Consider the following 27,928-nt stretch of genomic DNA (forward strand, 5'->3'; position numbering starts at 1 on the left):
CACTATGTGGAACTTCTAGCCAAATTGTGAAAGGAAGCAGCTTCAAACAACAAACGCAGTAATTGTGCTGAGCAGAGAGAAGGAACAATATGACCCACAATCTCAATGCCTCATCTTCATCTCAAAGCTTTGGATAACTGCCTACCACCTACAGATCCGCCTTCATATCATCCTATAGCCTGTCTCATTCCTCACGTTCCTTCTTACCTTCTCTTCTAATGGAGCCTTTTCTCACTCTCTACCACACACCCTTTTCTGTACCAAGACTAATATTCTCAACAGTTTTCCATGGCTCCTCTCTAGATTACCTACGGGAGGGTCCTGGCTGAGTCTATCATGAAGGGGTGATGCATCGGTGTATGAGATATTTGCAGGAATTATTGGTCATTTTGCAGCTAAATTGGTAATAGTCATTCTGCCACCCATGGAAAACAGCTGCCATTCCATGGAAAACAGCTTGAATTCTTTGTTATTTCACTTACACAAGGATACACAGGTCTAGGACAGTGTCTTGGAAAGGATCATTGTTTTTTTTGTTTGAAAGATTTAATCAAAACAAACTTGCTTTCTTCTTACCACCAACTTATGGGCGCTCCTTTCCCTCTTTTGAAATCTGAGCATTCCCGTCATTCTTTTTAGCATGCAGACTGCTTCATGTATTCCTGACCCCTAAAGCAATATACAATTCTGTAAAGATTAATGTTGGTAATATAAAATGTTTCTAGCCTTTATGATTTGGGGAAAAACCTCTCAAATGTTATTTGAGGCAGTACTATCTTCTAGAGTGTGCAGATGGTCTGTGAAACACTTGCTCTCAGACATGTAAACTCAGTTTAGCAGGAAGTCAAAGGGTGACCATTTAAATGTCAGCTTTGTTAATTAGAGCCCTGTCTACATGAGGACTACCACATTGTAGTTACACTGCTGCAAACCCCTATAGTAGATCCAACTCAACAAGTGGTTACCATCACTAAATTCCATATACTACAAGGAAAACAGTCAGGAGACTCAGCATGCCCATTTATGTTTCAAACATAGGCAGTTACATAAACTGGGTGCAACAAAGGGGAACACTAACCCAGATCCAAAATTGTGCCAACGTGTAGTGCAGATAGGACCTCAGCCCTATTTTATAACATGGATAAATGCATTGCCACATAACATACCAGGTGTCTGCTGTTTTTAGACAGTTCCTCAGATGGCTCTAATTTTACTTCCTAGCATCTGAGGACCTGGCAAAACTAATTTATGTGCAAACCAGGATTAAGAGTAAATTATTTGAGTGATTGGAGATTAAAAACTAAATAAAGGGCAAGAATTTAAATGTTTCACTGAAACAGGCACATTGCAAAAATAAATAAAACAACAGCCTTCAAATTCATATAAATGGCAGGAGTCCTCCTACCAAGGAGGAGACACCCAGGTAAATCTGAACACATTACGCCTTGCAAAGGCTGCTGCACACAGGGCAAGAGAGACTGGCCAGACCTGCAGTTCTATTACCAAACAATCTATAGCCAAGAAGATATTTACCAATAATTGATCGTTATTCTGCAGCTTTGCAGGAACTAGGGTGCTGCCAAAGTCCAGAGATGGACCTTGGAGCCTCCAGATGGCTTTCATGCATTTGTTTCTAAATACAGGCTAAAGAGTGTCTTCTTTTTACAAACAGAAAAAAACAAAACAAACAAATCTTCAACACAATGATGCCAAACCCCACAACTCCCCCCCACACGCTCGCGGTGCGGCCCAAACCCCACAATTCCGTCCCCCAGGGTATGACCCCAACCCCTCCCCCTCCGCCCCCTGGCGGGGCGACCCCCCCCAACTCCTCCCCCTCCGCCCCCTGGCGGGGCGACCCCCCCCAACTCCTCCCCCTCCGCCCCCTGGCGGGGCGACCCCCCCCAACTCCTCCCCCTCCGCCCCCTGGCGGGGCGACCCCAAACCCCCCCCTCCGCCCCCTGGCGGGGCGACCCCAAACCCCCCAACTCCTCCCACTCCACCCCAAACCCCCCACCTCCGCCCCCTGGCGGGGCGACCCCAAACCCCCCTGGCGGGGCGACCCCAAACCCCCTCAACTCCTCCCACTCCGCCCCAAACCCCCTCACCTCCTCCCCCCGGCGGGGCGGCCCCAATCCCCCCCAACTCCTCCCCCTCGCGGGGCGGCCCCAAACCCCACAACTCCTCCCCCCGCGATGAGATACAAACCCTGAAAAACACACACACACACACTTCCCCCCAAACCCCGTGGGCGCGACCCTAAACCCACAAACGCGCGGCGTACGCGCGCCGCGGCCTTGCCCCCTCCCGCCCCGTGGGCGCGCACGTACGCGTTCCCGCCGCGCCGAGCCTGAGCACGTGGGGACGGCCGCTGGGAGTGGAGTAGAGTCGGGGCCGGGGCCGGGGCCGGGGCCTGGGCGAAGCCGGCGTGAGTTGAAGGGCTGGGGGCAAAGCGGGTCGGGAGCCGGGGAAGAGACCACGTGGCTATGGGGGGGAAGCAGGGAGATACCAAGTGGGGAGCGGGGGCCGAGTCCAGGCAGGGGGTGGTTGCGCGTTCCCGCCTACCCCAGATGCGCGCTCTGGCCGTTGGAGCGCGCGCCGCCGGGAGCGCGCATCCCCCTTTGCTCCGTTAGGGGGCGCTGAGGTAAACCACAGCCGCAAGGCTCTCAGGGGCGGGGTCTGTTGGGGGGGCGGGGCTCTAGCCTAGGGGTGCCTTGGGGGGGGGCCCACTGGCTCTGGGGGGTGAGGGCTCAGGTAGTTGGGTCCCCTTTGGTTCTGGAGGGGTGGATGGAGGTCAGAAACTCCAGGAAAACCACTAGGGACTTTGACTTTAGGTGGCAGGCAGTCAGATACTATGGTGATGGACGGCCCTATAAAACCCTAAGATAGTGCCGTGGAAGTGCCTTGATATCAACCTTGTTATCTTTTGCATTGCTGATCATTTTACCAGGAACTGCACCTATTCTGGAACAAGGAGTGGGAGGATAATATTAATCGTGCTAAACTAAAGCAGTGTTTCTCAACAACTGCTCCATGGCGCTGGTCCCTGAGATCTCCCTAGCCCAGTTTAGGAAGGCAGCAAGCAGGTCCCTAATATCGAGAAGGTTGAGAAACACTGGACTAGAGTACCCCCTTTCTCTTCCCCGTACGTGCCTAGAGTTGAAAGGGTCCTTATCCTATACCTAATTTCAGTAGCCCTCTATTCTAACATACATTTCTATTGCAATCCTCCATTGGGTGTTTTTGTTTGTTGGTACTGATACATTTTACATCTTTCACACAATGAAATTTACATTATTATAGATTCTTGGGGGGAATCAGTTTTAATTAAAATAGATTCAAGTAACAAGTTTCTGTTACTAACAAAATTGTAACTTACTCTGGGGAAGTGTGAGTTTGATTGCTGTCCTGCTCTCTTCTGGGAATTTTGATGTGAAGTGTGATCTAATGGCTAGAACAGAATCTGGACTCTGCTCCCTGGTTTATGACTGGTTTGCTCTGTGACTTTGGGCAAGTCACTTCACTTCCTTGGCCTTAGTTTCCTTATTAGTAAGTTGGAGATACTACTACCATCATACTGACCTCTGTAAAAGAATTAATTGCAGGGTGCATCAATTAATGTGTGTAAAGCACTTAGATCCCCGAATTAAATTACGTATTTTCTTTTCTGACAGGAATATAGTTGCCCGGGTACTGTTGCACGAAAAGGGGAGAATATACAGCCAGCCAGCTCACAGCTCTTAAAAGCAGTTATCGGTTCTATAATGTCCACTAACTTAGCTGCGATGAGTATGCTCCTAGAAGAAACTTTCACTACTCCATGAAGGAAATTTCTGTTTTCAACTCTCAGGACTTCTAGGACTCTTTTATTAATCACAAATAAGCAGTAAGGAAGAGGCTAAATCTGTCTAATACAAATATATAAAACCGTAAAGGCCCAGCTCATGGTTCTGCAGAGCTAATGAAGGACATCTTATAGCAATTTGTACTCAAGTACTCAAGATTCATGATGTTACAGTTACTTGGCAATCACCACCTTTACTGGGGTCACATCAGTCTTCTCTTCAGATAAGTGATGATCCTGGAGTTCCAGATTTCTTAATACTATGAATTGTATCTTTCTGCATTTGGTTTCTTCTCTCACCTGCAGAGAACAGACTCTCAGCCACCTCAAATGGTCTCTGTTGCAATGACTGACAGCTCTTTTGCTTGAGTAGTTGGTACAATCTTAGAGGAGCTTATCTATTCTCGGGGCTGAATAACAGCCTGCTCTCTTTCGATTGGATGGTACCCTGGTAAACACATTAGCTGGTGTTGATGTTACACCGAGAAGTGTTATACAAGGAGGGGTGCTTTTATTGCTGTTCTGAAGAAGAACACAAGTGTGAGGAGGATGGAGCGCCTGGCCTCCTTCAGTAGTAAGTATAATAAACAGAGATTTACAGAAAGGTCTTAAAAACATCTTCCCTCGCTTGAGGGTTGCTGAGAAATAGGGCATTTTGATCCATATGATGGTTTTTGCCCCAGACCCATCATAAGATAATTTGGGTGGATCAGGGGATCCTGGGTGGATCAGGGGATTGGTAATGGAAATAGTCTAGTTAAATAAACAAATTAAGTATCCCATTTGTTTATTTAAATATAAAGTTTTAAATACAATATAAATATCCCACTGAATAAATCTGTCACAAAAAAACCCACAGACCACTACACAGCATTAATTAACTCCCTTCTTGACAAACTTAGAGGCCAAGGCTTGAATTGACTGTAGAAACAGAACACCTTTCCTGTCCCGACAGACTATTTTTTTAGGTTGTTTTGGGGGCAAACAGATGGGACAGCTGCCATTACCTGTGCTGTGCAGTCTCCCTAGATAAATCTATTACTTAGGTCTCCTGGTCTGTGATTCAGCCAGCTTTCAAAAGCACTGAATCATAGATACTAGAGTTAGAAAGGCTCTCTTTGGTCTTCCAGTCCGTGCTGCTTGCATTTCTGTAGGATAGTATTCATAGATTTCAATAGGATAGACTTTCATTGCACATTCATTAAGGAGCTCAGCACATCACAGTATCGGCCCAAGTGATGATCTATAAATTTCACCATCTCTGGGAAGATGTCAAGGTGAGGATCTCTCTAGCAGCTGAAGTTGGACGAGGAACTTCCAACAGATAGTTGAGGAAGCTGAAACTGCATTAGAGAAGAAAGGGTTACATCAGCTGTAACATGTAAACTCTTATTGCCTAAACAGTTTATTTTTTAAAATGTAATATCAACTGATGAGACCACACAGGATATAGATACACTGCTAACTTTATTTTAAAAATACAAGGTTCTAGTGGTTATGGATGATTGCGTAAACAATAGTATCATGCTTGTGTTGCATAAAATTTCCTTCAGCGTATGTTCTTGTTGATTTCATAGATGACCCTTTTGATAAACCACCTTGCAGAGGCTGCTCTTCCTACCTCATGGAACCATACATCAAATGTGCAGAATGTGGGCCTCCTCCCTTTCTCCTGTGTTTGCAGGTAAGCGGAGTGTAAAAGTGGAAGTGTATGCCTTGTTGAGAAGCAGGTCATCAAAGCTATTTCTAAATGATAAACCGTTGCCTATCACCTTTTAGTTACTTGTCAGTCTCGAATCAACTCATGTTCATCTGACAAATATTTGCTCAGAGACAGGGAAATGGTAGAGAAAATGTTGGAGGGTGGGAGAAATGTGGAATTCAGCATGAGCAGGTGAAGTGTTTGATTAGACACCCATGGACACACAGAAAGATATGGTCCAGTGGACACAGACAGCTAGACCATGCCTTTGTCTCATCACTTAGTATACCCCAGGTCTTATCTAAGCGGAATTCCTTTTAAATTGCAGTACATAGCTGTGAACCATCCTCAATATAGTATTAAACTGGGAAAGATGGGTGTCAAGTTATTTCTTCCTTTAACTAAAGGGAAATTTTATTAATAGAATATCAGGGTTGGAAGGGACCTCAGGAGGTCATCTAGTCCAACCCCCTGCTCAGAGGAGGACCAATCCCCAATTTTTGCCCCAGATCCCTAAATGGCCCTGTTAAGTTTCACAATTCTGGGTTTAGCAGGCCGATGCTTAAACCACTGAGCTATCCCTCCCTGCAAAGCAAATACCTTGGTGCTGTGTGGACAACAGGCCCATCCAGAAACTGCCACTGGTTACCTAGGCCCTAGCAAGATTCTTCTAGTACTTTCCTGCATATAAATGTCTGTTCTCTGTTCTCTGGAATGAGCCACTGTGAAAACAGTCCAACAACAGATTAACTCAAATTTGGGTTTTTGTGTGTAGGAGGGGACTAAATCACTATAAAAATCCACTTTTATCTATAAAGAGGACAATTTTTGGTAGTTAATGCACAATAAAAAAACAGAACTTAAATGTATTTTCAAGGAAGAGGCAGGAAAGTAACAAGGTTTTAATCTTTTATTTTGCAGTGTTTCACACGAGGATTTGAGTATAAGAAACACCAAAGCGATCATACTTATGAAATCATGGTAAATACACAATTTAAATGATCTTTCTTCATCTTGGGTTTTGTTATCCTTTTCTAGAAGTTAGACCCATGTTTCCTAATCTCACATTAAAAGTCTGTTAGGTACACAACCTCGTTTTCAGAATTTTATAACTGTCAGAAAACTAACCCAGTAGCAGATTTTAAAAAAAATTTTAAATCTAGGGTCATCCAATGAAATTATAGGCAGCAGGTTTAATCCAAACAAGAGGAAGTACTTTTTTCACACAACCCACAACTAACCGATGGAATTCATGGCCATGGGATGTTGTGGTGGCCAAAAGTATAACTAGGTTCAAAGAAAGAACTGGGTAAGTTCATTAAGAAAAGATCCATCAATGGCTATTAGCCAAGATGATCAGGATACAATCCCGTGCTTGGGGCGATTCTAAACTCTAACTACCAGAAACTGGGAGTGGAAGATGGGTGGCTCTGTACGTTGCCCCTGAAGCTCTAGTGTTGTCAGAGACAGGCTGTGGGGCAAGATAGACCATTGTCTGACCAGTATGGCAGCTCTTATGTTCTTACTGAAATTAAAAAAAAAAAATCCATGTCTAACATTATGGAATATGTAGAGGTTTTTAAATTTGTGTTTTATTGTCCATATATGGCTCACAGGCTTTCATTAGAAAAACTGATAGACAGTTATTTTACCACATGAACAAATTGCTTCCTCCCTCCCTCAATGAAAAAGTTTAAAGAAGTTTCTTTTAAAAAACCATTTAGATTTCATTTCATGACACTACACTTTTTTGAATCATAGCTGGTAGATACATTAAATGTTGCTTCTATATTTAGAGCGTCTATAATGACAGTTTCACAAACTAGCAGTAATTATGGTAGAGGGCTTATTGACATAAAACTGCCTTGGGACAAAGTGAAGCTTTTAAACGGCCAGTACCAAAGCAGCTTGAGCTCTTACTGCCAGGTAGCACCAGAATTTCTTTGATTCGTATAGATCTGTATAGAGAGGGACCCTGAGATTTGTTCTTTTTTCTCTCCAGACGTCAGATTTTCCTGTTCTGGATCCCAGCTGGACAGCTCAGGAGGAAATGGCACTTCTAGAGGCCGTGATGGATTGTGGATTTGGAAACTGGTGAGAATTTAGTGCCTGAACCAAAGCCCATTGAAATCAAGTCTTTCCATTGACTTTTGAGAGCTTTGGGTCAGGATCAGAGTGCTGAATATTCTGGCACACAACACAGCTCATTCCTCAAGGTTAAGAGTCCGATCTAACCATTCGTGTGGAGAAATGAAAGCTCAGGGGGTCCATTCCCAGCTCTACCACTGACTATGTGTGACATTGAGGAAGGCACTGAAGACCTAATCCTGAGAGATGCGAAGCACCTCCTGTGAGGTGCAGAACGCCCTCAACTCCCACAGAAGTCACTGGAATTTGAGGGAGCTCGACATGTAGCACGATCAGGCCTTTAATTTCACCCTGCCTCAGTTTACTCATATGTAAACTGCCTTAAGACAAAAATTTACAAACTGTGGTCTGTGGCCCACAGATGGTCCATAAAGCTTGTGGTCTACTGAGAGCTGGCTGGTCACATGGTGCTCGCTCTTCTTGTTTCCTGCTGCTATATCACATTAAAGACAATTTAAAATAATTACTTTTCTGGTATTAGTCTGTATTCAAGTAATTGTAGTTGCTACAAGGATGTTAGGCTTTTGCAATTTAGAAGAGATCAGGCTTGCAATTGGGAGCCATCTCCCTTTCCATTCACAAGACAATCCCTGTATTAAGATGTAGTCTATACTTAACAGCCAGACCGTAAAATTAACAGAACTCCAGGCTCTGCTTTAAACAGAGCTACATCAGATCTGATGAATGTAATTGCAGACAAAATTAAATTTAAAAACCTGTTTAAATTTCCATTTAGGAACATAGGATAAAGGACTGGGTCATTGAGTCCAGTCCCGTTATTGCAGGCAACCCATTCAGATAATGCCGTAAAGTTATCAAACTCCTTCTTAAAACTAGTTAGGTTGTTCGCTCCCACTACTCGTATCGGAAGGCTGTTACAGAACATTGCTCCTCTGATAATTAGAAATCATCATCTAATTTCCAGCCTACATTTATTCATAGCCAGTTCATATATTCTTATGCCAACATTGTCCTTTAGCTTAAATAGCTCTTCTCCCTCCCTGCTATTTACTTTCTATAACTACATCTGGGGAGAAATCATATTCCCCCCTTAGCCTTCATTTTGCTAGGCTGAACATGCCAAGCTCTCTTTTTAAATGATTCTTTTTTCCATTAGTGAAAAATCAGCCAATTTCTTTGGGATTTTCCCCTCCTTAGGCAGGATGTGGCCAATCAGATGTGCACAAAAGCAAAGGAGGAGTGTGAGAAACACTATATGAAACACTTCATCAACAATCCCTTGTTTGCATCTACATTGCTGAACTTGAAGCAGGCAGAAGAGGCACAAAACGCTGACATGGCCATTCCATTCCACCGTAAGTATCCACCGTAGGGATGGACACTGTCTCTAAGATAAAACATTCAGGGAATTCAGATTGAACCAAAGTGTGTACTTTGCTTTTACTCAAAAAGGAGAGTAATATTTGGTCTGTGGATCACCACAGAATATTTAAGAATGGGATTTTCCATATCCCGGACCAAGACTTTTGATACATAAAATATGCTGCACTCCTTCCATTAGGTGCACTGTGGGAGAGTGAGGGAATTAAGTCACCTAATGTTGAACCCAAGAAGGTGAACCCCTCAAAAATGCTCCTGGTTAACTGTATGAGCAGAGGATTCTCTGAGGAACAGAGTGTACCTGACCTTACCCCACTGGACTCAGCACTTTTACCCATCCTAATTACAAAATAGTAAGGCTGTCTTAGCTAAACTAACTCCTCCTGCATCTGCAAAGGGAATACCCTTTTCTAGAACTGCAGTCTGTTTTGCATTTACATGTCAAATTTAAAAATTCACAGCAACTAAAACCCATATTTTTCCAGCTGCTGATGATCCTCCACGACCTACCTTTGATTCCTTGCTCTCCAGGGACATGGCTGGGTATATGCCGGCTAGAGCTGACTTTATTGAGGTAAAAATCTCTCCTCTTATTTTGTAGTTGCTGCTGACTAGGGACACACACACAAACACACACACACTCATTCTATCTACAGATTATCTTAAATATTCATATAAAAAGTATTAAAGGAAATGAGGGGATTGGATGATAAACCCAAGGATAGCCATGACCTTACTTTAGGGGGTTCCATTTATAATCCGAGAGGTGCACTACAGGGCCTGAGAAGCAGCTAACCGTGACTTTGTGAATAAGCGTTGTAAGGAATGCCATTAGCATTACCAAAAGTCTAATAATGAATGACTCTTATGCAAGAAGGCTAGATGTGTGAATCAGATGCTCAACAAAAGGGGGGCCGCTTATTTTTAGTTTACTTTCCCTAGAGACACATGCATATGGGCCTGATTCAAAGCTAACTGAAGTTCACAAGAAGGCTCCTGTTGCTTTCAGTTTCTTTTGATCAGGCCCATACGATCAGGTTACAAAGTCCTCTTACAAAGCAAGCTTCTATTCATTCAGTGATCGCTAACGTCATAATTAACATACCAGGATAAAGTCAGTCCTAGAATATGCAGGCACAGCCCCCACTGGCCCATGTTATTTTTCAATTTTTGTGCAGAATTTTCCACACAGAATAGGAGCAACGGCAGATATTCTTCAGCTCTGTCGTCTGCTCCAGTGAGTTATCAAGGTTCCTAGAATTAACTAGTGAGCACTTGTTTGTTTTCTTTGAGCAGGAATTTGACAACTATGCTGAATGGGATTTGAGAGATATAGATTTTGTGGAAGATGATTCAGACATTTTACATGGTAAGTCCCATGTCTTGAGAAGAATGTTTGAAAGTGGTGTCTCAAAATGCCTGCTCAACATTGTTCAATTGATTTTTCTGCACATATGGGTTTTTGGGGTAAAGTTTCAATTTTAATAGAATTCTCTCAATTGTGCGTGCTGAGTGTAACACTTGCATTTCTATAGTGTATTTCAATCCAATGCTCCTGCCTTAACTTTGAACAATGGGTGTACAGGCTATATTTACACATAAAGAGATTGCCCTACCCACCACTGAAATGTAGCCAACTGTAAGGTGGAACATCTTAATAAGGCCCAACCACATCATACCACACTTTAGAAAAGGAAGTCAGGAATACTATAGCCAATAGAAACTGCAGAGGGAATTTGGGTAGGCATATGGTATTACCAAAGATAGAGTTTTGCCAGGTTACAGGCATCTTTCCTAGAATAGCTATGTAAAGAACTACGATACAGTCATGGATCTTAAGAGGTCAGAACCTGGATTTTACCATGACCTGAAAGGTAGCACCCCATGCAGCACCCTGTCTGCTAACACCATGCTGTGGCATTGCTTCAGTACTGACTTAGATGCAACAGTGCCATCTAGTGAATTACTAATACCACTTCCTGTTGCATCTAGGTGTTGCTTGGAAGTCTTCCCACCTGTTCTAATTCTGCTTAGCTTGTGAAATCTGCTAGCAGGGTGGTATTGATACAGGCAACAGTAGGAGGTGTCCAGATTAAGCCCTATCCAGTGAGTTCAAAATATTATCCTCTTCAGATATCGTGATCTTTGTTTAGCCAAGTGAGTACACTGAACTGCAGTGGCATAGGTGAATGTAAAGATTTCCTTTTCCCCTCCATGAAAAGGAGGGTTACGCTCACAGCTTCTAATATTTTTCAAAGAAGAGTTTCTAATATGAGTTCACTGAAATTCTGTGAACAAGTTTGCCTAATTGGTACCAAACAAAAGTAAGTATTAGAATTGAATTAGGTTTAAATCCTTGGGGAAAGAGGATTTCTGATCTCTGTCATTTATAAACATTGTTGAATATTCAGCAGTACCATGCTCACATTTCAGAGTTCTCCATCTAATTATTGGGGTGCTGGTTTTCATTCTTTTTATGTAACCCTGCCCATGAAAGCCTTAGTGTTCCTTGGAGTCACAGAGGAAACTCCAGTTCTGCATAGCCCAGTCGTTCCAAATTTCAGTGTGAAGTTTACCAGGACACAGCAGAGAACATGACATTGTAATACTTAAACCTTTGCTTCACTCCCAGGAATATTTTCATCTCTAAACTATAATCTTGGAATAGCAACAGTTTGTCTGCATTATAAATCAATGACTAGTGTGCATTGTGCAGAGATTCAACATGCTCTCTCTGACGACAAAAAAAAAGTTCATCCTCTTTAAACATGTGTGGAAAGAAATTATGCGTAAATACAGCTGCTCTCGTTTCCTCCATTAACTCCTGGCAAATCAAAATGCAGGCAAATAAATAAACAAACAAATAGTGTCCTGGTTCTGTTCGCTAATTCATCTATTTTAGCCTATTCATACATTTGCTATTCATTGCAACCAGTTTACCGACACAATCTTCCACACCAATTGCATGCTCTCTCCTCCTCCTCCCCCAACTTTAGCCATTTAAGATATCCCTCAAAGAGGTACAGCACAGAACTCAGAACCCAGTGGAGGAGAGTGGATAAGGAGACTGTAAGCCATCTTTGTACTCTCCCAGTCCTTGGCTGTTCTGGGGGCTGGAGAGGTCCTCCAACGTACCGGAGGCCTAAGTTATGGCAGTCTCTCCTGTGGGCCACAGCATTGCCTGGAATTCCTGCAGCTTGTCCCAATATGTCCCTCCCCTGCTCCCACCTCCTCCTCTGGGCATACCATCTTCACTGAGGCTTGCGAGAAGGACCAGGATAGGCAACCGTATTCTGTCAGCCACACCTGGGGTACTTAGGGCTCCTTCAAAAGGCTCCGGCCCTCTTACTCAGCATAAAGGGGACTAGCGCAAGGATGAGGATCTCACACAGAGTTCTCAGATAGGAATTCTGCCCCCCGCCCAACATTTAGCCTACGTTTGTTTTGTTTTGTTTTTTAAGAAAGCCACACATTTTCTTCGGTGTTCCTACCATAACTATTGTGTTAAAAATGGACTTTTGAAATCTAATTTACTTTCCACATCTTGCTTCGAGAAATTCACTCCGATTATACAATGAAAATGAACTGGGCAGATTTGTTTTATGGTCATCTTCTCTTTCAGGTCTAAAGACCTGTCCCTTTAATTTCATCCTAATTATATTTCCTTGCATTGCTCTACACGGTTTCTCACTACTCCCACAAGAAAGAGGAATGCAGTTTAACGTAAGGCATCTAGACTCCCAAATGTCTTTTATCAGGAGCACAAAACGCTTGTGATTGCTGAGTCATCCAGCTTTTACCACCCCAGATAATCTGGATCCTTCACTTTTACTTCTTGAAGCTGACAAGATGGCTTCAGGAGCAGTGTGAAATACATTATTACAGTTAACTCTTTGTGTGCTGCACATGTAAGTTGGTAAGTGCCTGCAAGTAGATAATTGATATTGCAATTAAATATAGTAAAATGGACAGGATGAAAGAAACAAATGATTACCAATCTGTGGTTCAGTCAGGGGCTTTTGAAAAATCTTAGACATTGAGAGTTTTTATTAGAGATTGAATTATAGTGTTAATTCTTAATCCTCACCCAGACTCTCTCCTCCCCCCTCCCAAAAAAAAAAAAATTTTTATTCTTAACGTCAGAAAGCATTTTACCAAGGCCTTCTGCAGACTTTGAAGAAGTGATTAGATATAGACTAAAACTCTGATTGTGCTGGCATGAAAACGTGTGCCATGAAACCTGGCAATGTCCTTTTAAAAGTACTATTTTTAAAACACTACACAATGTTTATTCCTGAGACAGCTCTTGAGGAGGCTCTGCTACAGCTATCTAAAATAGATTCCTTAAGATTTTTCTCTCCTCTGAGAAGGGGTGAGTTTGGATTTTATCCAATGTATGCCTACAAAGACAGGAGCACACCCCGAATGGCACCTGCTTACATAAATTAATTTACATTCTTCCTGTTGTATGGATGAGTGATGCCAACTAGTGGATTAGTTGGCCTGAAACATGTCTTTCATTCACTGCCATTTAGGTATCTGCAGAGCAAATGCTGTTAGAGAAGGGAATCGAAAGGGTAGGGCAAACTATATTTGGATATACTCTAGACACGTGCACAATTTTTTTGGTTTCAAAGGGGAGGATCTCTGCCTATTATTGGAAGCTATACTGATCATTTCTTATCTTTTCCCATAATGGACACTTTGACTGTGACATCACCTTGGATTTCCTTAGTCATAACATCAACAGCTGTCTCTCCAGCATTCTCCAAGGGGAAAAATATAGGCAGATCATTTTAATTCTTGTAGCATCTCTTTTCTCATTTCCATGCAGCATGTGGCTTAGGAGTAGTCTGGGTCATTCATGCATTCCAGATCTTGTAATCAGTTGCTTCTATGTGAATGTGTCGATAAAGAAAAGGAGAAGACTGTAATGAATGTGAATTTTCTCGGTGTGAGAGATCCATTTTTTTCCTTCATTTGCTTTGGTAAATGTTCACTCCCCTACCCAATTAATCATAATTTCTTTCAGAACGCTTTAAATTCAAGTGAAAGCATCAGAAATACAATCCTCCAGTTGCAGATGACCAAATTACTGGTGGTATATATAGAGTTTCTCTGTCTACTCAAAGTTCTTCCCACACAAATCCCAGAAAATAATGTGGCATCTTAGCTTTTAGGAGCCTTAAAAATACAAAGGTTTTATATACATTGGCAGTGGTTCCTGTACTTTGTAAGGTATTTCATTTATATCTAACTTACTACATTTCTCATTCTTCTGTTCCTGAATCTAAGCAAGGAATAGAGAATTTGTTAATACTGCCTTGTTGCTGGACTAACAAACCCAAGAAAATCTATGTTTAAATATACGCCATCTCTTCCCATCGCCCTATGTTAAAAAGAACAGGGACATTGTAGCTTTCCTATTGCTATGATTAAGTAATCTGTTGCATCCAGATTCTGTATCAGATAAAGGTTCTACGACATAGGGATTTTAGCTTGTCAGACTTTAATTTGGACACTGATTCGTCCACATAAGTCAAAATACCATATTATCCTGAAGATGCTACATAAATAAAAAGGAACATCAAATGTTCTTAGAACTGGCTTCTGAGCTCACACCCCAACCCTTCTGAGTTTCCTATAAAGAGGGATGGCTAAACCTTATGGCACAGAGGGCTACACTGGCAATTTACATGTGGCTCTTAGTCTCCAGGCAATTTGCAAACAAATATACATATGGTATATTTTTAAAATAAAGTAAATTCATACAGCTAAACTTACTGCAGCCTGCCTCTTCATTGCTAGATCAATTGCTAATTGATTTGACTCTCCATTAATAAACTGCCCTTGTCCTTATCCTGCAGCAAGAGAGAGAGGGTGGTCATGTATGGACCACATTTCTGGGCTCTGCTAAGCTTTGGATACACCTGTTCATACACTGTATTGAGGTGGAGGGAGAAATACTCTTGCTTGATTTCACAGATTTGCATGTTGTCTCTGCAGACTGTAAATCCATTGTAGAATCTTAAGCCTGTTCTTTCTGGGAAAACATTAAAATAAGTAACACTGAGAGAAATCCAATCCAGAAACACACGCTTGTTTAGCAAGATGGGTCTCCAAATTATTTAACAGAATTATGAAGCTAGTCCTAGTGGAAGAGGTGGGTGTCTCCTTATCTGCTCTCTCCAGAATGTGCCAAGAAAATTTATTAACCTCAGTGTATCCGTGAAAATGATTCGCAGAAGCTATAGGTGGATTAGCCAGAAGAATTGTAGACAATTTCATACAGAAAGAGATGGTTTCTAGCAACAAGCAAGTTTTCTCCATACTTGTTGAGAACTGCCCTCTTGGCTGTCTCTTGGCTGATAGCAAAATATAAAAAAAATGTTAACTAGCTAAAAATCTTCTAGGTAATTTCTGAGAGTCTCAGCAAATTCTACTCTGAATTGAGACAATTCAGATTTCAGTCTTTTTAGCTCTTGGCATTCCTTTAATCCCCTTCCAAATTTCTCTGCAGGCTAGTCCTTGTCCAAAGACGACACATCAAATATTAAGCCTAACCATTTGCTTTTCAGGAAAGTATAAAGGGCAAAATGTTTTCCCTTTTGTGAAAAACAAAAAGTCTTTAATATCAATAGTAAGATAGTAACTTTGGGCTAAGGAGTGGATAAAGGGGTTCAAGGTCTCAAGTTTCACATTCATGTTTGTGATAGTGTTAGGAAAAATAAGTGAAATCAGTTTTACAAATAGGGGTGTGCAGTATGCACAAACCTTGCCTGTAGTACAGTGGTTGGCAACCTGTGGCCCGCGCCACTTCCCGCTGCTCCCAATGGCTGGGAACGGCGAACCACAGCCACTGGGAGCTGCGGGCACCTGTGCCTGCAGATGGTCAATGTGAACAAACTGTCTCACGGTCTGCCAGCAGATAACCCTGACGGGCCACGTGCGGGCTGCAGGCTGCCCACCACTGCTGTAGCAGCTTTATGCTGCTGTACAGTTCACTGGTTTGGGATTTTTAATACCTTGAAGCAAAGGCAGCCGGCCTGCTTCGTACAAGTGAAGTGGGCCTTTTCAAGCTGTGATGAACACAGGTTTTGGGGGGATTTGGGGAGAAGCCTGGTGTGATAATCTCATATGTAATTAATCTGTTTTTCTGATCTTCCTTTCTATATTTGGCAGCTTTGAAGATTGCAGTTGTAGATATCTATCACTCCAGGTTAAAGGAAAGGCAGAGGAGAAAAAAGTGAGTTCTCAATCAGTGATTGTAGTCCACAGCTTCAATACTCACAGTGTTATGTGCAGTAATATTATCCTGATATTAAGTGTAATTGATTTTAAATAGCACTTTCCAGAAGGATCCCAAAAACCTAATACTGAGGAAAACGTCTTCTATTAGAGCAGATCTCAACTCCGATATTCTGCTTTCCCTATGTGCACAGAATACAGATCAACCACATGGATCTAAGCAGGAGAATGTAACACTTCAACAAGCCAGGGAGTATGCAGATTCACATACAACAGAATTAATTTGCACATATTGGTGAAATTCTCCCTGGATAAAGGATCTGCACAAGCTTCTACACACCTAAAACTTCCATTTAAGATGTCAAAACAAGGCAGAAGCAACATACAGGCCTTGTGCTCGCTATATGCACAGTGGTGAATTTCACCAGTAGAGTATACAATACAAGCATCTCAAAGCAATTTATAAATAATTAACCCTTCAGCATCCCTGTGAGATAATATACCAATTTTTTAGAGTGGGACACTGAGGTTAAATGAAGTCTCAGCAAGTTAGTGGTAGATCCAGATGTAGAAACCAGCAATCCTAACTCAGCTCCCTTCTCTAATCACTGTGCTGCCAGGCCACGGGTACTTAGACCTTGGTCTAGGAGGCCTGACGCCCAGTCTCCTACTCTTACTAAACCCAGTCCCTTTCCATAGATATGCTCACATCATGATGGTTAGTACACTAGAGCCTCTTTTCCTAAGTGTCTGAGGACACATAATACAGATAACTATGTGTCGCTAATATGAGGTGGTTAAATAAAGTTTGAATATTTTATTCAACAAATTTCATTACTCTAGAATTATTCATTGAATCTTTCAAATACTTTGTCCAGTTTTTGTAAGTTATTCATCCTTTTACTGCCAGGGCCAAGATGATTAACAACTTTGGAGCAAAACTTGTCCATCCCTCCTCCCAGAATAAAAGGTCAACACATCATGTTATTTTGAAGGGTAGTTGAAAGAGAAGGAGACTCAATTAGACCTGCCCTTCCTTCTCCCAATTAAAAAAATATTTGTGTGTGGCATAAACTACATGACGATACATAATGTGTCTTATTAAAAAAAGGTGTCTTAACCCCAATAGTTGTGTATCACACATTGGGGTCAATGGCTGTTAAGTTTTTAATAGACCAAGCAGGACAAAACCCTAAAGGAACATAAAACTGTTAATGTCACTGTCACAAAGCCTATTAAATCCTGTTCTACTTGGGATGGAAAAACACTTGTGCAGTTTATGTAAATAAAGGAAGTATTAAGTTTCATAGATTTAAGTTCAGCCACAACCTTGCCTAACAAAGTTACTCAAAAAGCAAGTGCGCGCGCTTTCTCTCTCTCAAAACTTGTGTGTATCTAAAATAACCACACACACAGGCAATATCCATGTGATAACTGCAGAGCCCTGTGATCATCTCATGCACCTGTGACCATCTGACCTATCCTCCGCCCATTATCTCATTTCCTTGGGGCTTAGTCTAACATTCAAACCTCATGAGTGGCTTTAAAACAGCCTCTTTGTTGTTTGGTTTTTTTTTAAACCAAGCTGGCCAAAAATCAAGCATGGGACTTGCTTCTAGCTTTGGAGGGGCAAGACATAAGACATTCAAGAGACCTGACATTTGTGTTTAGAAAAGCTATTTTAGATCCTTTTAAGAGGTTATAGCTCTCTTTGAGCCCTACTGGTTAAACTCATGGTAACCAAGAGAGCTATCCCAAACTCGTGCTGACTAATCGTTTATAAAATATAATTGTGTAAAATTGTCTAAATGTTACCAGAACCCCTTTGATGTTTGTATTTGTGCATTAATAAATGAGTTATTACTTATTACTATTTTTTCTTTTTTAATTATAGAATTATAAGAGACCATGGCCTTATCAACCTCAGAAAATTTCAGAGTAAGTACTAAATATAGCTTTTTGTTTAAAAATGGCTTTAAGCCAAAGTTAGAGATAGACTTCAAATGCTGGATGTTCGCAGTGTATACTATAGAATGGTTTACACATACTATGTCCAAGATAGTGTCAGTCAACACCTCATTATCATATATTAGGACTTAGAACTGCAAGTTGCAGGCACCATAGCATTCTTTGTCACTTTGTTTGTAATTTGTCACCACGGGGAGAATATCAAATTTGGTATCAAACTTGGACCCATACGGTGGTTACAGATTATGGTGACCTGTTCAGATTCCGTTAGTAGACTTTCATTGGTGGGATTTATGTTCCCTCTCTCACTAAAAGTAATATCAGATGTGTTGTTAACTCATGGCTTTGTCCTTCGCAAAAAAAAAAGTGTTATGATCATGACACATGACTTGGTTTGAGGAAGTTTGTTAGTATTACAATACCACTTTGGGGCCACAATCTGATCGGGCCCCTTTACAACACAGAGGCCCTGTCTACACTAAGGAATTTCAGTGAAAAAAATTCCGACCAGGTCAGCTGCCCTGGTAGCAACACCAGTACAATCTTGAGTGGGGATTAGGCTCCAGGGACATATTTTACCACTATGTCAGTGACAACCAGTGCGAATTTTGGCTACATGTGTAGACCCGCCAGGTTTTTTTTGTTTTTTTTTTTTTAAAGCAGCATTTTTCCCTACCATGGCATGAACATGTATCATGTGAAGGGAACTATTAACAGTTACCATATGAAGAGGATTCTTCTCCCTCCACAGAATGCCTAGCTGTCCCAATTCTGCTGCCCAGCATAACGATATTACGCTCAGAAGTCACTTTTTTTTTTTTTTAATTATTATCATTGCAGTTTTGGAGAGACGATACCCAAAGGAGGTCCAAGACCTTTATGAAACAATGCGACGGTTTGCAAGAATTTTAGGCCCAGTGGAGCATGACAAGTTCATTGAAAGCCATGCACGTAGGTGTTTTATTGACTTTGTTCATGTTTAAGCTGTTCAGTGAGAGTAAGCATTTAAGTGGGTGACAGGTTGTTATATTAGTTGTCAATGGCCTTCTCTAAATAGATATGATACAGGTCTTCCTCCTCCCCTCCCATCCAGCTACCTCAGATAAAATAAATATGGCCTTGGGTGGGTATACTAAATAACCCACACTCTTATTGGTGCATTGTCCATTGAAAAAAGCTAATGCGGTCTTGGGATGCATCAGGCGAGGTATTTCCAGTAGAGATAAGGAAGTTTTAGTACCATTATACAAGGCACTGGTGAGACCTCACCTGGAATACTGTGTGCAGTTCTGGTCTCCCATGTTTTAAGAAGGATGAATTCAAACTGGAACAGGTACAGAGAAGGGCTACTAGGATGATCCGAGGAATGGAAAACCTGTCTTATGAAAGGAGACTTAAGGAGCTTGGCTTGTTTAGCCTAACTAAAAGAAGGTTGAGGGGAGATATGATTGCTCTCTATAAATATATCAGAGAGATAAATACCGGAGAGGGAGAGGAATTATTTAAGCTCAGTACCAATGTGGACCCAAGAACAAATGGATATAAACTGGTCAATGGGAAGTTTAGACTGGAAATTAGACGAAGGTTTCTTACCATCAGAGGAGTGAAGTTTTGGAATAGCCTTCCAAGGGAAGCAGTGGGGGCAAAAGACCTATCTGGCTTTAAGATTAGACTCGATAAGTTTATGGAGGAGATGGTATGATGGGATAACATGATTTTGGCAATTAATTGATCTTTAAATATTCATGGTAAATAGGCCCAATGGCCTGTGATGGGATGTTAGATGGGGTGGGATCTGAGTTACTACAGAAAATTCTTTCCTGGGTATCTGGCTGGTGAATCTTGCCCATATGCTCAGGATTTAGCTGATCGCCATGTTTGGGGTCAGGAAGGAATTTTCCTCCAGGGCAGATTGGAAGAGGCCCTGGAGGTTTTTCGCCTTCCTTTGTAGCTTGGGGCACGGGTCACTTGCTGGAGGATTCTCTGCTCCTTGAAGTCTTTAAACCACGATTTGAGGACTTCAATAGCTCAGACATAGGTGAGAGATTTTACACAGGAGTGGGTGGGTGAGATTCTGTGGCCTGCGTTGTGCAGGAGGTCGGACTAGACAATCATAATGGTCCCTTCTGACCTTAATATCTATGAATCTATATTTGAGTGTATTGTTTGGTATGTCAGATAATGAAATACTACAGTCCTATACTAACTGGTCTAGTCTTTCCTCTTCATGAGAGGATCACTGTTCATGCACTGCCGTGCTATACCAAAGAAAGAGTAAAATACCTATGACCTAAGTCTATATTTGGGTTGAGTAAGCGGTTAATTGTATATTCTGTAAGATACATGTGTGCTGTCTCAGCTAGGACGTAATTATACAGCACAGCCTCTATTAAGTGCCTCACCTTAAATGGTTTCAAACTGTTCCATCATCTAATTGTCCAAATTCTTTTTGCGTAATTATAATGTGCATCTCAGCATGTCCTAGTTAAATTCTCGTGGGGGTAATTGCATCCTGCTTACCTAAATTCTGTTGCTTTGTTGGGGGGAAATTACTCTTCATTAGCAAGCACAAAGCAATGTGTGAACAGCTGTCCTGTTCCACGCCAGATGTGGCTGCATTTCATGACACAGCCAGATACTGAGCTAGGGTCTGATCCTACAAATCTTTACTCTTTTTGGGGTGGTACTGACTCCATTGTCTTACTAGCCATAGGGAGGCCTTTTTATTTAATCTGAGCTTCCTTCAACATAGCCAGGGATACACATTAATTACAAGGCTCCTGAGCAATATAGATACGCTAACTGAAGCCAAACAAACTTTTTGCTTATTGTAAACTAACTGGTACTAGGAAGCTGTATAATTAAATCTCAAGTTAATAAGTATCCCCGAACTGGAGATAAAGGGCAAAGTTAGGTTAACTGCACTCCTGAACTGACCACAGAGAAAAGGGGATACAAGCCAGGGAAAATCTTAGAGACAGTCCAGTAATTAAAATTATGGATCAGAGACAATGTAGCATAGTGTAAGAGGTCTACAAGATATATAGCTAGCTACTTTAAAACAAGGAAAACAAATACAGGATAGGTTTCCAAACATTGCCCCTCCCCAGACTTGTAGAGAGGAATTATTTGAAAACCTTGGGTTTCTCATGTTCCAATCTCTGTATGTAGAGTCCCTCTGTGACCAGAGTTACTTAGGGCTCAGTTCTGCTCTTGTTGATGTCAATGAGAACAAAATCAGACCCTACATTCTCTGTACAATTTCTCTACCTGTAAACTCGGGATAACTAACTGTGTTGTGAGGATTGTTAATGTTTGTAAAGTGTCTTATAAAAGTCCCAAGAGTAGCATCATTTGGCTCATTGATAGTAGAGTAGAGGAATTCCCTGAGCCTGAAACTAAAATAGCTTCCCTGCACAAATAATCTAGAAGTGGTTTTACAAAATAAATCCAAGTTGTGATCAGATTATGTCATACCACATCCAGTAATTTGTAGGTTCTGCTTGTTCAAGATCACAGATGGGCTAGAAGAAAAAGTTAACAATATCTGTGGCTATAGACTTTAGTAACTGAACTGCCGACAAGTAAAGAATGTGCCGCAACATTCACTAATAGCTGCATTTACCCACATTTGGTTTTTCTGGATTCCTCTGCTGCTTACTGTTGGGGGGAAAACCAGTGGAATTCGAACTGCGAAGAGAAATAAGGCGTCTACAGGAATACAGGACGGCAGGAATCACTAACTTCTGTAGTAAGTATATGGGAGATTATTCAGCCCATTAGAGTAGCGAAGGATGCTTAAGCTACATTTAGGATGTGTTAAATGAAAAGATTTTTTTTTTAAATGTGTTTGACTCACTCTTTAGCTAAGAGAGTCTTCTATTAATAATGCATCAGGAGAGCAGTGGGTTTTTTTAGAACTATTTTGAGTTGATGGATAGCCCGGTGAACGCACCATCAAGCAAAGCTCAACATAGTCATCACTCCAAAAAGCTATCAAAGCCCTAGTATTGTAGCTCAGTGCTTTCCATGTGGGGGACAGGGCAGCTGCACTATATCGACCAACAGGTGAAGAATGTGAAGGAAGGAATCAGACTTAAAAAAAAAAAATCTCATTCAGCCCCAGAAGTGTGATTATAGAAACTTATTTTTGCCCTGAAATTAAATTATAAAGGGTCAGATCCTGACACCGTCACATGCCAAATAGTATTTGACTCCGCAAATACTCCCACTGAAATCATTTGGACTCTAATAAGGGTAGCAGAATCTGGACCAATATTAGGGGACAATTCATTTCCTATCTATTGAAGTAAGGGAACAGCAGACTGAGAATTCTGGTTCAGCACAGTCCGTCAGAACGTGATACATGTTTGCTATAGGTGCAAGAACTTACGATCACCTCAAGAAGACGCGAGAGGAGGAGCGCCTAAAGCGCACGATGCTTTCCGAAGTCCTCCAGTACATCCAGGACAGCAGCGCCTGCCAGCAATGGCTCAGTCGACAAGCTGACATGTACGGTTACAGTAAGATTAGGCCTTTTCCATGCACAACTTTAATTGGAAAGATTCAACATTTCTTTCTATTGGCAATAACAAATGTGTTTCCCAGATTAGTATGGGGTGAGAGGAGAATAGTCTCTAATTCATATAAATTGAAAAAAAGCCCTAAGTGATGGAAATAGTGCTTAAGTGTCAAACAAAGAGACTAGGTAGGGTGCATAAAGTGTTCTGGAACCGCCATTCTGATTTTTTCTGAGAAAACTTGACCACATTATTTATCTTAATACAGACTGAATTGCTGTCTTTAAATCCATTGCAGGAAACAAGGGTCTTCCCTTAAGGGTATTAATGAGAACACAGAGGACATTTGATGTCCTTTGTGTGAGCTTAGCGGCAGCAGCTTTATCAATATGCCATCTAAACTAAACTGGGGCTGTGAACAAAAGCTACAATGCACAGGAAGGAAATGTATATTATAGAATATCAGGGTTGGAAGGGACCTCAAGAGGTCATCTAGTCCAACCCCCTGCTCAAAGCAGAACCAATCCCTAAATGGCCCCCTCAAGGATTGAACTCACAACCCTGGGTTTAGCAGGCCAATCTCAAACCACTTGAACTATCCCTCCCCCCATGTGCATCCTGTACTGTCTAAGAATATAGTCTAGAGAAAGGGCTGTACTTTCCCTAGTCTTTATCTTTGGTTTTTATTCCTGGGCCAGTACTGGAAAGCGCTGTGCACATGGAAATCCCTTTGAGTTCAAGGATCAGACGTATATATATAAATTGCTAAGCTTCATCTCTGGATTATGCAAGTTGGATGTTCCAATTGTTACAAGATGGGAAGTAGTAGTGTAGGGGCCAACTTTTGCAGCTGTTGTTATACAATGCATAGTTAATTTGAAGTTTCATTTCCTTGCAGTGATTCTGGCCTGAGTCCCACAATGCCAGTTGCTTCAAATTCAGGTAATTATTTTCTGCGATGGAGCTATAAAAGCCTGAAGCCCTCCCGTCGACATAGCACTGTCTAAACTAGGGGTTAGGTCTGTATAACCGTGTCGCTCAAGGGTGTGGAATATTCACCCCCACCTGAGCAACATAAATTTTGCCGACATTGGCTATGTCTACACTACCTCCTAAGTGTTGTGTAGACTCTACCATGCATCAGTGACATTAGTCTGTTAGTTCAGGAGAGTGGCACCTCTTGCTTGATTACAGAATTGTCCATCCACAACCCTCATGCCCTAGTACTGTAAAAGTGAGCATTGTCTATAACTCACACGTCATTTCTGGATGTAATCAGTGGGTTGTTGCTGAAATTCTAGGTCCTTCTGGCTATACAGATAGAATCAGTCTTTACAGCTGCATTATTGAGTGTGGCAGGGGAAAAGAGAAGAGTTTTTTCTGATTACACTGCAAAAAGATTCAGGGTTGGTTGAAAAGACGGTAAAGATGTGCTGTCCTTTCTTTGCAGTCATGTGGAGCTGCTTCTGGGTCTCTTTGCATGTCAGAGTAATGTGTGCATGACAAACCTATCAGTATGCGGATGTGAGAATTTATATATGAATTACCCACAAATATTAAGGTTGCAAAGTCAAGCACTCAGAAGTTAGGAAATGCCAAAATTAAGGTTACCCATGCAACCCTAATTCAGTCCCCTTGTGCATATGCAGTATGGTACCATCTTTAGTTACATGATCACATACAGCATTTCTGTGACTATCTTGGTTTTTAAGGAATTTCCATCGTGCACTCGTATCAATACCCACATTGGTGAGATCAGTGGGAGTTGAAATCCCACCTAGGCACTCTTGAAAATGTCCTTAACACTTTCTGCTGGCCTCCCTCCCAATGTATAACTGCAGAAACTGACCTGAAGAGCATCTCAGAGTAGCTCAAAAGCATACCTCTTTCACCAACAGAAGATGGTCCAATAGAAGATACTACCTCACCTACCTGGTCTCTGATACCCTGGGACTAACACTGCAAACAGTGGGAGAAACTGTATTTTTGCTTAGCATTTCAACTGCTTCTTTTGGAAATTTTCCATTTCGTTGCTTTGTTTCCAGTGGACATTCATTTGCAGTTACACTTTATACATATTGCACTATTAGGCGGGAAAAATAGACCATTAAGCTTATCAATAAAAAAATAACAATCCTGGCAGTTTCCTATAAAATTCCTGTTTCACACCTGCTGTGAACTGTAGATCTGCGCTGCACACAATAAAGCCAGTCTACATACCAAGTTGCACTGATTTAGCTAAAAGTATGTAAGTCAATTTTGCTAAACTGCTGTAAAATGCCGTTTATTCTGTTTAAACTTGGCTAATGTCATTTTAGCTGAAGTTGATCCCTTACAAATCCTATCTTAAAAAAAGTTAATTAAGTGTTCACCCAGGAGTTTTAACTTAATCAATTGAAAACCCCATGTCTTTAGTTAAACTAGTGCAGCTTTGAAGATGAGCTCTAAATAACTGACCAAACGCTTGGATTTTACTGGATTAATGTCATTGATGTCTGCCTTTTGAGATGAAACATCTGGAGAAACTGCAGCCTCCGAACTAGCATCCTACGCTGTGAACATTGCTTTCCTTATTTCCATAGGTAGACGGAGTGCCCCCCCACTGAACCTCACAGGTCTCCCAGGCACAGAGAAACTTAACGAGAAGGAGAAAGAGGTAAGGAGAGTGGAAATGAATGGGAAGACAGACCACCACCATGTAGCTATTTGTCTTCAGACTCAGTCTTGTTGAACAGTCTTAACCTTGCGAGCCTTTATGAACTGCCTAATCTTGGTTGCTACAGGATATAGATCTAGCAAATGGGTTTATTGCCCTGTAAGAAGCTTAGGGAAGTTGTTACATTATAATGTGCAGAGTGTGATGTCCCTTACTCCACTCTGGTTTTATGATAGGGAAGAGAGCAACTTTTTCTTAATGAGTGTTTGCTTTAAAATTGGCTGAGGATTTCTTTGAGGGCCCAACAGAAACCATCACTTTCTCCTAACAAGTTTTTTTTTTTAAAAATAGTTCAGCCAGCTCAGACCAAAGGACTAAACCTCAGTCAACCGTATTAGGCCAAACCTCCTGAAGCTGAGTTATAACACTATGATGATCAATGGAAGATGAAATAGTTCATTCTTGCTTTTTTGTGCTTTGTCCAAATTTCTGCCCTTGGATGTGCATACTAGGCTCCTAGTAACGTTGGTGAGAGCTGCACATTTCAAAGAGCAGAATTTGGCCTTCTTTAAGAAACTGTTTGTTAACTTGGCCTAGTAATTGAGCACTGCGCTACCATATAGAATACCATGGTTCATCTCCCAATTCCTATGAGAGACTGACTTATCTGGCTAATTAAAAACAGCCCTGGAAGGTTGATGGGAGTCCCATCTACTAATCTTTCAAATGCAAGTGGTCTTGACGTGGAGGAAGACAATAGAAACAAGGTCTTTATCTCGCCACATATTCTACCAAGGAGCAAATGTCAGTACATTTGATGTGCACTAGATGAATTTTAGAGTCTCTTTCCACCACAGCAACCAATTGTGTTTTCCATTCACTGGATCTAGCAGTTGTGAAAAACTTTACTAGTGGACATGGTATTTCAGGCTCCATTCAGCATACAGATAATTTTGCCCAAGCATTCGCTTACAGGGGAGTTGGATTTCCTTGTCTGCAGAGTTCAGAGAAGGTCTCTCTTATTGAGACCTTGTGTCTCAGCTGATTTCTGTCAATGGGGTTCAGTCACTGAGCACTTCATTATTGAAAAGAAAGGGGCAGTCAGCATCTCCACTGGTATCCTTACAGCACAGAACCAAGAGGAAAGCCCATATTTGAGAGCCACATGGGACCTTTCCTGTCAAACAACAGAACCTGAGAGCTTTTGGGAATCAGTATTTTCAGTCTGCAGGAGAGACTAGAGATTTGTCATCTTAATAAGCTCAGTTGTTGTCAGTTGCATAATGTCCACCGTGCATAATGTTGCTTTGCATAATTTCCTGCCCTAATCTGCTAGAGAGGGCAAATAGCTGCTTTTATAAAAGGGTATTTAAAAAAAATACCCTTTCTGGCATTTGTCCAATGTGCTGAACTGGTAGTTGTGAGTCCCTTCAGCATGTGCACTTCCCTTGTTCTGCACAGACACCACCCATGCTGGATGCTAACACAGCTGCAATATTAGGTTCTCGCTCTCATCTCCCTAGTGTATTGTCAGTAAAGAATGCTTTCTAAAGCAGCAGCCAGCAGGAGAGCATTCCTCTCAGCAAACTCTTCCTCTTATTACTTGCAGGTTGGACTCACTTGTAATTGCCATCCCCCCCGGGGGAAAATAAGTGTGTTTTTGGTTGTCATTCCTTCCTCCCACCGCTTCCCCCCCGCCCCACCCCAGGTATTGCAAGACAAGCAAGCGTGGCAGATGTTAACGTTTATTAACTTTACCTTTGTCTTCTAGCTCTGTCAGATGGTGAGACTGGTTCCTGGAGCCTATTTAGAATATAAAGCTGCTTTAGTGAATGAGTGTAACAAGCAAGGAGGCTTGAGATTAGCCCAGGCTAGAGCACTCATCAAGATCGACGTGAACAAAACCAGGAAAATCTATGACTTCCTGATCAGAGAAGGATACATCACCAAAGCCTAAAGACACATGTAGAAGCCCTGGCACGAGTGACATATGTGGAGATAGCTTTGACAGTACCGGAAGTTTTTAACTTTGTTGAATCAAGGACTTTGGGTTTTTGGGGGGGGGTTTTTGGTAAAAAGTAGGGAACTTTGTAAAATTGTCTGAATACTGACATTTCTTTGTCTAGTTTTCTTTTGACTCTGCTGTATAAACACTCCTGTTGTCAGTATTATGCTGCCATGTACTTCCGAAAGAGTTGTGCGCCATATAAGCTAATATTAAATGTGAGTAGGCATTCATTTCTAACACCTCTTGTAGCTATAAAGAGAACCATGGGACTTGATTCTGCTAGCAGTGTAAATTAAGAACAGAACTGCAACCCCTAAAAGCAATTCTCACTTGTAGTTTGTGGGGTTGAAGGGGTTTAGAAACTAATCCCTTCCCCTTCTCTCCTTCGTGAAATTGTGTTGGTTTTCAGACGAGCATATGCTTGACGATATAAAAATAGTTTGCAAGGGTCTGCTTTTTAAAATTCTAATGTGGAAGGAAGAGGAAAAAGTCA

The 27,928-nt window shown here is 41.6% G+C and overlaps 2 protein-coding genes across 3 annotated transcripts in view; one reads left to right on the forward strand and one right to left on the reverse strand.

Annotated features, from left to right (window-relative positions):
* The first annotated feature begins 2,416 nt into the window (after window positions 1-2,416).
* TADA2A (transcriptional adaptor 2A) lies at window positions 2,417-27,752 on the forward strand. The gene is made up of 16 exons (XM_077836913.1): window positions 2,417-2,428; window positions 3,675-4,418; window positions 5,422-5,528; window positions 6,468-6,527; window positions 7,549-7,640; window positions 8,853-9,010; window positions 9,521-9,609; window positions 10,332-10,404; window positions 16,218-16,281; window positions 18,178-18,221; window positions 19,092-19,202; window positions 21,931-22,002; window positions 22,631-22,763; window positions 23,670-23,713; window positions 25,354-25,427; window positions 27,199-27,752. Exons 2-16 carry the CDS (start codon window positions 4,394-4,396, stop codon window positions 27,382-27,384), a joined length of 1,332 nt encoding a protein of 443 aa, XP_077693039.1. The 5' UTR covers window positions 2,417-2,428; window positions 3,675-4,393; the 3' UTR covers window positions 27,385-27,752.
* SYNRG (synergin gamma) overlaps window positions 4,531-27,928 on the reverse strand; it is a 131,326-nt gene continuing 107,928 nt past the window's right edge. Inside the window, exons 20-21 of one of the 2 annotated variants that reach the window (XM_077836911.1) lie at window positions 27,186-27,230; window positions 4,531-5,187 (exon numbers count right to left, since the gene is read on the reverse strand). In XM_077836911.1, coding sequence (XP_077693037.1) covers window positions 5,117-5,187; window positions 27,186-27,230 — 116 coding nt within the window. In that variant the 3' untranslated portion in view covers window positions 4,531-5,116. The remainder of the gene's footprint in view (window positions 5,188-27,185; window positions 27,231-27,928) is intronic. The other variant, XM_077836909.1, reaches the window with a different exon arrangement.

The sequence above is a fragment of the Eretmochelys imbricata genome, chromosome 17 (genome assembly GCF_965152235.1).
Source record: "Eretmochelys imbricata isolate rEreImb1 chromosome 17, rEreImb1.hap1, whole genome shotgun sequence".
Classification (NCBI taxonomy): Eukaryota; Metazoa; Chordata; order Testudines; family Cheloniidae; genus Eretmochelys; species Eretmochelys imbricata.

What these genes read in the sequence shown, in the direction of transcription:
- TADA2A (XM_077836913.1), top strand. Translation starts at nt 4,394, where the DNA reads ATGGAGCGCCTGGCCTCCTTCAGTA. An exon ending in CCTTTCTCCTGTGTTTGCAG is followed by an intron (nt 5,529 to 6,467) that starts GTAAGCGGAGTG and finishes TTTATTTTGCAG; the next exon opens with TGTTTCACACGAGGATTTGA. An exon ending in TTAACGAGAAGGAGAAAGAG is followed by an intron (nt 25,428 to 27,198) that starts GTAAGGAGAGTG and finishes TTTGTCTTCTAG; the next exon opens with CTCTGTCAGATGGTGAGACT.